The 10681-nt window shown below is 35.6% G+C and overlaps 1 protein-coding gene across 1 annotated transcript; it reads left to right on the top strand.

Annotated features, from left to right (window-relative positions):
* Nucleotides 1–5334: 5334 nt before the first annotated feature.
* On the top strand, nt 5335–6264 carry LOC140322201 (olfactory receptor 5G3-like). Its single transcript, XM_072398804.1, has one exon. It carries the CDS (start codon nt 5335–5337, stop codon nt 6262–6264), a length of 930 nt encoding a protein of 309 aa, XP_072254905.1.
* Nucleotides 6265–10681: the final 4417 nt, after the last annotated feature.

The following is a 10681-nucleotide window of genomic DNA, read 5'->3' as shown; positions in this document are numbered from 1 at the left end:
TAGCAGAATCTTCGGAGTGTCTTCTTCTGACCGTGATGAGCTGGGACAGATATTTGGCCATCTGTGAACCATTGCATTATACTTTGAAAATGAATTACCGGGTTTGTTGGGTACTTGTTATCATGTGTTGAATTTTAAGTAGCTTTGTTTCCTTTTTGTACAATTTAACTACATTAAAGTTCAATTTGTGTGGTCCCAATGTTATCCATCATTTTTTTTGTGACATTGATCCTACCTTACAACTCTCCTGCTCTGATACCAGCATTGCTCAACTTGAAGAGATAATTTTGGGATTTTTTTTTGCTGTCAATCTATTCTTTACCGTCATTGTATCATATTCTTATTTTATAGCCACCATACCTAAAATTGCATCTATAACTGGTAGACAAAAGGTTTTCTCAACATGTAATGCCAATCCCACTGTTGTTTGTATTTATTGTGGTATTATAGTTTGTTTATATTTGATATGTGATAAAGGACAGGAAAGGATCATTACTAAACTCATGTCATTGCTGTAAATTGTGGTCAAACCAATGTTAGGTCCACCCTTATACAGCCTGAGGAATAAAGAATTGAAAAACATTTTTGGGAAACTCATTCAAAAATTTTTAGTTATTCTTTTTTTTATGTTTTTTTTTTTAGATTTGTTATACTATATGTCTGTTTGAACAACATTCCTACAAATGAGATATTTGTGTTATTGTCAATAAAGAAACAACATATCATGATATTCCTCAGCACAGTCTGTTATTTTAAACTGTTGAAAGAATGTTAAAAAGCAACGTATACTGATCCCTGTGGCCAGTCGGTACAATTGGCACCTTTTGGTGGGTTTTTGTCCAGGGATAAATATCTGGAAGTTTCTAGTGAAGGGGGATCAGTCATGGGCCTGTAAGAGAATCTGTGTGGCCTGCTGGGTCAAGTCCTAAGCCCTAGGCTGGTCAGACCCTTTGCCCCACTAGCTACAGGGCGCCTAGTGGTCATTTACTAGCTAGTAGTAGTCTTATTCAACTGGACATGCTCTATAATGTCCAAGATTTTTTTTTTTGCCTATCCAAGTAGCTTTGGAATTGTTTGGGTAAACAACAAAACATCTTCAACTTTACAGAATAAATCCAGATGAATGTGACTAATTAATATTAGCTATCTTATTTTATGAGTTAGTGAGCTCTGAAGGTAGACCTATGTACTTTTTCACCCTGCTAATAAACTTTCCATACAAATGGGGACTGTGGGTTCATATATGTTGAAAAGCACATTGAAGATGGTAATCTTGACCATGGATTACAATGTATATTCAAACTATTTTCTATTTAATACTATTACTAAATATTACATAATTAAGATTACAATTGACCTTTCCCAGTAAGATATGACTAAAACAACAGAAACTAAATCAAATATTGCTTTCTTGAAACCATTGCAGCTGGAGGTGATCTGTATACAAAGTGCATGTGCATAAAATGTATTTATTTGTTGTATTTACAATAATTAGTCATTATAATATAGTCACTTGTTTAATACTATACTGTAACACTTATATGGCTAATATGGTTTTCCCGGGTAAATAATAAACATAAACCCTGCTATTCACATAAGCTAAAATGAGACTGATCAGATCAGGCCACTTTCCCAAAGTTTATCCTACTACTATGGTTTTCTATGGTAAATAATAAACGGATACCCTGCTATTCACATAATCTAAAATTAGAGTCACCAGACAAGGTCACTTACTCCTATTGTTTTATCTTTTAAGATCCCATATTTCCTTTGCATACTGTCAACATCCCTACTTTTAACTTATGGAGAACAAAAAAGAAAAAGACATACCAATGTTACTTTAATGACAGTTATTTTTCATAAAAACTTAAACATTTTATTATAATTTGTTAAATTATAAAAAACGTTTGCCCAATTTGTCAAAAAATATTGTGCTGACATAAATATACAGTAAATATACTGAGATTTGTCCTTTATCCAACACGTTTCGTAGAGTCTTCTACTTCTTCAGGGATACAGTACAACACAACTAAGTATCTCAGCACAGTAAAACATAAAGGATGCACTTTGTCCCCCAGTGCAGAGGCAAGCAATAGGGGAGTAAGCGGGGACCACAGCCCACAGATCAGAGGACCATTTTAGATCTTCTCAATCTCCATTCAGCGATTAATGTAGAAATATCAGTTTTGCTACTTTATATAAAGCATGTTTCTCCTGTTCATACAGTGATCCTGATGATCATCAGCTTCAAAAACCCAGCATACTTATAAAACGCTGACATAGATCATCACACAAATGAAGGGAGAAGAAGAGCATCCTCGACTGTGCCTCAAGAGCATGCAGAGGGCTGTGGAGATCGCTGCCACCCCAGCCTCAAAGGCATGCAGGGAGCTTTCTCCTATTGCTTCATGGTCTATGGTCATGGTTCAGTTCTGGTACTCACATGCATATTGAAAGTGTTCTTACCAGTGTACATGGATCAATGTGGCCATACTGAGTGGCCTAGATTCAAGCATAGTCTCATATGAAGGAGACTGCATTGCACTTTGTGATACCATTAAAATTGAAGTGATGCCTACCTAATAATATATCTGTTAGGAGAGGCTTATTTGGCCTGCTATCCCATGCTGTGCGCCATAACAGTATAAAACACCATTTATTCTGTCCAGCGATGTCACTGGAAGAAGCAAGGAGAACTAAGAAATAGCTGCAGCCCCTGCTTCTCAATGTGTTTCAATTCAATGTGTTGAATTTGAGTTTGGCCCCTGGGGTAATTAAGTTTAGCACAGTGTTTATATATGATAGAAATCTTACTGACCTCTGGCCTGGGAACCTGACAATACGCTCTATAAATACTAACTTTATCTAAATAATGTGTATTGTTTTCAAATTACCCAGGAACTGTTTCCAGCTCGAAGAGCACAGTAGAACCTGCTGACATTGTAATATAAGTATCTCACAGTGAATCGTATGGCAGTGGATAAGAAAACAATGTAACAAATGTATTATAATATTACTGTGCTGGAAAGTGTGTTACAGAGTAGGAGATACTTATAATACAATATCAGCAGGTTCTACTGTGCTCTTTGAGCAGGAAACAGTTCCTTGGTAATTTGAAAACAGTCCACAACAGTTCTACTTTTTTTTTTTTTTTTTTTTTTTTAGGCATTACAGGTTAAATGGGGAGAAGTTCCTCCATTCAAAACCTCTAGTGCTCTCTGATTGGCTGAGGAAGGCTCCTCCTCTCAGAGTGAGTCATGCAGCCTGTGTTTATGAATGAATGTGGCCGTGGGAAAAATCAGAGGATTTTTCCTAGCTGCATTCATTCTTGAGCAGCCAGCCGTGAGACTCACCCTGTGTTCCTGGATAGAGAAACACATACTATATCCAGGAACACATACCACAGGTCTGCAACAGCAATCAGGAGAACGGAGCTGACAGCTCTGCTCTCTTGATTGGTCTTGCAGGTCCCAAAAATTCGGTCTCGCCGGCCGAATTTATAAAGACCGTTCTTGCCTACATGTTTGGTAAGCGAGAACGGCCCAATTCGCTACAAAACCAAATTTAATAAATTCACTTGCTCATTCCTAATAACATTTACCTAGAACTGTTCTTGCAATGTTAATGTTTCATAGCCTATCCAACCTTCTTGAAATTTTTGGATATTACTTAATTTGCAGTGCCAGTAGTCTAAGGGACAAATAGTGAATCTCCAATAATCCCATAACACAGACAGGGGTTCTAAACTTACCCTAACAAAAATGAGTTTTAGATATGTTCTGAATTTGTTTTTCAAAATAAAAAAAATTGACGAATCAATTCTCTGTGTAACACAAATAATGATTCCCATGAAAATATTAATGAGCACTACAAAATCCCACAATGTATTCTAGTTATATATAAAAGCAGACACATTACATATATAACACATTACATATTAACTGTGCTGATTTTTTCCTACATGTTGTTAGGCATTTTTGAGAACAATCTTACATACAATGACAATATAGGAGTGACTGCAAAGACACATTTGGAATGTAAAATACAATTTGGATCAGTTCTTCTTCTCTTACAGTCCCAGAAGTTAAGTTAGGAGGTGTGAAAAAAATCACCCATGGCACTTATTTAAAATTGAGATAATATTAAAGAAGGGCTGTATACAAGATTTTCACCTGGCCTCATTCTGAGGTCTACCGCCATGTTATTACAGCTAAATCTATTGTTTTTTTTAATTAATGAGATTTCTATTCTGAATTTGGAGATGAAAACAATCAACTTTGCAAATCCTGAAGCAGATTCTGTGAAACGAGTTGGAATTGAAATTGAAAAGGTATCGTACATATCTCTGTTTTAATATTTAAAATAGAATCATAGTTTTTGGAAGGGACAATGCAGCTCTTTCATCAACCCACTGGCTGTAAAAGATTCCATATATTTTTTGGGTAGCTTTAGGTATATATATATATTTTTCCCCTTACATTATACAAATGTTATAATTGCATATTATTTTTGATTCTGCTCAGAGATGATAAATATGAAATGACCAAAATGAACACAACCCAGAAAAACACCAAATGCAACCACTCAAAGTAACTCTCCGTCACATGACCCTAACACAGTTTAACTTCGAGGGGTGAGTCATTTAACCTTCTGTATGTTCTTGGAATAGAACCATAGTGGTGGGAAAGCCCATGCACACACAAAGGTAATATACAAACTCTTTGCAGTATATTGGCCTCTAGTACTGCAAGGCAAGAGCGCAAGCCACTGAACCACCCAGAGCATACTAGCAACACTTTTGTGTTGATTCTTAACTGAATGACATATAGTTTGCTAAACTATTTTATATCATACACAATATAATCATCACCTTTATTGTTGCATTTTATTACTGCTGATTTTAATGCAGCCTCTTTGGAGCCACTTACCGTCAGCATCAATTCCAGTAATGGTGGCAATATAAATAATGTGTTTCAAAAGGACCACTTATAGTCCCATTTCGAAGCCTGGTGACAAGATACCACTGTGGAAGCCTGATTAGCAGACTAGGGCAAAGTGTTTTCGCACTAAAACATGAAATGCTTGGACAAGGATTGCCACGCCAGGATCACATATTCTACATTAAACAAAAGCTACAAATAGACGAGTATTAAAAAATAACTTTTGAAATTAAAATGTTAAAACTTTAACTGTTGGGGTTTTATCAACTTTTGATTACTTATTTCCTTCATATCCGCCTACCTTATTAAATTGAATTAAAACTGTTTACACCAAATTGACCAATCTGATGTGTGCCTATGTAATGTTATGCATTTGGTTATGGATCTGAGAAATATGACCAGGATGGAAACAATTTACCTTTTAGGGTTTTCAATTCCTCAAAGTTTTAGATTTGTGGTGTTTTATCTTTTTCTTATGATTTATTGTGTCACAATATGTGGAAACCTCCTGATCATCACATTGGTGTCTTACAGCAAATCCCTCCATTCTCCCATGTACTTCTTCCTCTCCCATTTATCATTAATGGATATCTTACTATCAACCGATATCCTTCCAAACATGATCTGCAATGTTTTGGTTGATAAGACATTTATGGTATTCTCTAAATGCCTCACTCAGTTTTATTTCTTTGCCATAGCAGAATCTTCGGAGTGTCTGCTCCTGACAGCGATGAGTTGGGACAGATATTTGGCCATTTGTAAACCTTTGCATTATACCTTAGAAATGACCTACCAGGTTTGCTGGGTATTGGTTACCATAAGCTGGATGTTAGGAATCTTTGTAGCTATGGTGCACAATTTAACCATATCCAAATTAGTTTTTTGTGGACCAAATATAATTGACCATTTCTTTTGTGATCTTGAACCAATTCTACAACTTTCCTGCTCTGATACCATCATCGCTCAATGGGAAGTGATGATTTTTGGTGTTATTTTTGCTGTTTTTCCATTTGCCATTATCTCTGTATCATATTCCTATATTATAATCACCATTCTCAAAATCCCATCTATTACAGGTAGACAGAAGGTTTTTTCAACTTGCAGCTCCCATCTGACTGTTGTCTCCATCTATTACAGTACCCTAGTTTGTGTATATGTGGTGCCTAGTACAGAACAGACAAGGACCATCTCTAAACTCATATCGTTACTGTACACTATAGTCACTCCAATGATAAATCCGATTATATACAGCCTCAGGAATAAAGAAGTGAAGAAAGCTGTTGGGAAATTTATTGACAACCTTTTTGGGTTAACATGCCAATAGAGTTTTTATATACATACATATTTCTTATATATACATTTTTTTTATAAACTAACTACTTTTGTACATTACCAAAAAGCCTTTTAAATTATATTTAGGTATTAGTTATTTTGATTAAAGCTAAAGCGGACCTTTGACAACATTTTTACTTTACATATAAGGGTAGACAACAAATTTTGAGAAGAAAAATGGGACTGGAATTTTTATAATCTATCTCTTGGGATTTTAGACTTAACACAATATTGGTATAATTATTATTATTATTATTACTATTATTATTATTATTAATAATAATTATAATAATAATAATATTCATAAAAATAATATATTGTCTATACCTTGTCTAAGACTCACTAATTACCTGAACACTAATTCTCTTTTTGACTCACTCCAGTATGACTTGCAAGCTGCCCATTCCACCCTTACTAAAAACCCTTCCCTCCCCTCAGGCACCATGTCTTGGCGTTCTGCCCTCTCAATTACCCTCCATATTCTGCCCTCTCAATTACCCTCCATATTCAGAACATTTCCAGGTCCTGTCATTTTCACCTACACAAGATGTCCAAAATCCACTCCTACCTGTCCCCTGAGACCACCAAAGTCCTTGTACACACTCCTATTATCTCTTGTCTGGACTACTGTAACCTCCTCCTCTCTGGTATTCCACTAACCCGACTCTCTCCTCTACAATCTATAATTAATGCTTCAGCCAGACACATCCATCCTTCTCACCTGCCTACTCAATACGCAGCCTTCCCACCTACTTACTGGATACACAACCTTCCCATCAACCAACCCCATACACTGCCTTGCCACCTCTCCTCTTCTGCTGCCTAATTTTGTAGTTCTTTTCATTATCTTCAATTTCACCTGATAATTAAATTCAAGCTCCTGTGCTTTGTCTTCAAATCCCTCCACACCTCTTGTCTCACTTACCTTTCTGACTACTGATTACTTCCTCTCCCATAACCTCGGCACACACAGGGCTCCAGACTTTACAAGAAATGCCAAACTCTCTGGAACGCTCTCCCTCTTTGGCTTGGTCCAACTTTCTGTACATTAAAAAAAGGGCCCTTAAAATGTTTTTACGCTCACCTATCCATCTTCTTCTGTCTCCTAAACCCTCAATACCTACCTGCCATTCCATATCCCTCTGTCCTATTGTGTACTTCTTCCCCCTCACCTCTTAGATTGTAAGCTCTTTTGGGCAGGGACCTGTCCTTCTCCTGTGTCAATACCTAAGCTGTCTGTTGTTTTCAACCTCTATTTATTGTAAGGAAAATAGAAAAAATCAAGATGGAGAAGAAGAGAAAACAATAGAGGGAGGATTTATGCTGGGCTTGGGTGTTTTTGTATTTAATTGAATCCTGAAAGTGTGTTCAAAAGAACCAAGTGTTCTGAAACTTTTCCCTAGTCCCATGGACACTGGCAATGGAATTTCCCATCAGCCTAACTTCATATTCAAAAGTAACATGCCTGATGGGAGAGCTGAATACCATTATTAATAACAATGTTGTTGACAGTTGGAAAAAAGTCAGGGGAAGATCATATCGCTGCATAAGCTGGTGCATCTGAAAACCTATACAGATGACATTCAAAAATCTGGCCTTCAATAATCCGGATCCTTCAGTTTTCCGGCATGGATTTTGGAGCACATTTTTAAATTTTCTGTTTCCTGGACGCCCTGTTTATGTTTTGATGGTGCTGTACTCCAGAATCAGTTGTTAGGTCTTGTTTTTCCTCCATAAAATGTGGCTGTTTCTGCTGCTGAGGATGCTGTTACTGTCAGTGATGAAGATGATCAACCTGACAGCCCATCTGATATTTAGCTTCTTTTCGAGGGTACAGTAATTATTAAAATTCTGAGGCACTATTTTGTTCAGTTGAACTAAAATTCTGTAAAACTATTTTTTTTAGTTGGTGAAGATTTAATTTGCTGTCCCTTTAGTGTCATTTCATTTAGTGTTATTTCATTTTATTATATACAGCATATATAATCTTCAAAAATCCTGAATTTTCAAAATTCCGGCACACCTCCAGACCTTAGGTGTGCCAGATTTCTGAACCTGAACCAGAAATTATTTGTTAAACTTGAGATGATATATTTGTTTTCTTGAAAAAATTTATGACACATTACCATCATAAATTGCAATATTCTTCGGTATTTCAGATACAATCCAAACAGCTGTGGTGAAAGATACGATAATATTATTTTCTGATTTCATTTCCTAGTTTTATTTATTTTGTGTTGTAGAAATGTTGGACAGTCTTCTTCTTACTGTGATGTCCTATGACAGATATTTGGCCATTTGCAGACCATTGCATTATAGTTTGATCATAAACCCCCAATGCTGCTCTATATTGGCTGGTCTCTGTTGGACGTTAAGCTTTTTATTTTACTAATTCATTCTTTTGCCATCCATAAATTACAATTTTGAGGTCCTAAAATTATTGACCATTTTTCTGTGATTTTGATTGAATTCCAAAACTCCAAAACAAAGTAACGTTGTTGAGTGCTTTTTCTTGTTTTCATTCAAGTAAAGCTAATCATCGTTTCTTATGGTTATATTATAATCACCATTTTAAAATCCCATCCAAAACTGCAAGGCAACAAGTATGCTTAACATGTAGCTCTCACCTGACGGTTGTCTCCATCTATTATTGGACCCCAGTTTGTATTTCTCGGGTGCTCGGTAGAGGACTGCCCTGGAACATTACCAAATTTCTGTCATTGCTGTACACTGTGTTCAGCCCACTCATGAATCCAGTTATATACACTTTAATTCAAATCTTTTGACTCTATTTGAAACAAGTTTTTAACTTACATGTTACAATATTGAATAATTGAATAATTGAATTACATGTGTACAATATAATGAAATTAAAATCTAATAAAATCCATAAAAGCAGAATTCCAAATACTCTTTTTTATTATTAGAGATATCTCCTTACCTTAACACATTACACTTTACTTTTTTGCTAATTTATTGTAAAAATTGGAAAAGGAATAATTGTTAATGTTTTAATAAGCCATCCAATGTGTATTTCTTTAGCGAATGTACATTCCTTTAATGATGACATTCATAATATGGTAAAATAGGAAGCTAAAAAACATATGTCAAAAGTCTTGGGAAATATTTTAAACAATTACTTTTAAACCAAACAAAATGTGTGGGTGGAAAGCCTTGCATTTAATTTGCATATCAAAAAATATAAACCTCTGGCTGTTGTTTTGTTCAAAAAAACACTATTTTGAGGCACAGGATACATTCCACTCCGTAACAGGCAACAATCAAGATTCCTTGGATTTGAATTTTACCTTCTCCAATCTTTGGCAAATACCACTCCACATAACTTAGTTTAGTATCCACCTGACAATGGGGAGAAATATACAGTTTCTCTAAACTTTCAATAAACTAAAAGTTGAAAAAGAATTGAAAATCATTCCCCTATACCCTCTAATGAAGAATAATCCAATACAAGTATATAAACCTGTTTTTCCATACTCCGTTTTGGACACATCATCCTGCTAATTTCTCATCATCAAAGTCTTTGTTTTTGAATGTATTTAAACAGCAACTATCACAATCGTACCCCTGAGGAAACATAAATGGCGAAACGCATCGGGTCAAATATTTGTTTGAAACGGTTAATTTCCTAGATGCTAGAAGTGAATTGTATAGCACAAATATCTGAACTCTGATTTTATAACAAAGTTCATGATATATAAATGTATTTTTGATGTAATTATGTATGATGTATAAGAATATAAAGACATATATAACCCTACTGCCAACCAAATCCCCGTCTCTTTTCTATATATCCTTATACCTAATTTGCATGTCAGGTAATTCTTTCCTAGGGCCTAAAATAAGGACTTCATAATATAAAACTGCATCACAGTGGACAAAACTTTGGACACCTACCTATTTTTCCAACACAGCACACCAACATATTGTATGATAGCCTATTGCAAGGCTCTGAACTGGTCTGTAATGCAGGTCTGTTTCTTTAGTGTGTCCAGTCCAGGAACCATAGCACTACCTGATACCCTACCAAGACTCATAATCCTGACACAAAGGCTAAAAAATTGGGCCGTCAGACCCCATAAATATAAAATAATTGGTCTCAATCTATTGTGTCAGAGGGGCAGTCTGTAGGAACTCACATCAGCAGCAGAAATTTAGCTAATAAAATCATGAATACACAAATTTCTCTGCTGACTGATTCCCGGAGGATATGAGATCTTCTATAGCCATAATGTCATTCACATTATAACTGATGTAAAGATGGAGGGTAGGATTGTTTCCATTGAGGTGGTATACATATCTTTATGTTATGATATCGCTTTCTGGACATCATGGAGAGATGGAAAAAGGCCAGTTCTGGTCAATTAGAAATAGATAACCCAGTTAGTCTG

The sequence above is a fragment of the Pyxicephalus adspersus genome, chromosome 2, assembly GCF_032062135.1.
Source record: "Pyxicephalus adspersus chromosome 2, UCB_Pads_2.0, whole genome shotgun sequence".
In the NCBI taxonomy this organism is placed as follows: domain Eukaryota; kingdom Metazoa; phylum Chordata; class Amphibia; order Anura; family Pyxicephalidae; genus Pyxicephalus; species Pyxicephalus adspersus.
Note: the sequence above shows the minus strand (reverse complement) of the source record. Positions and strands in the feature narration are given on the sequence as shown.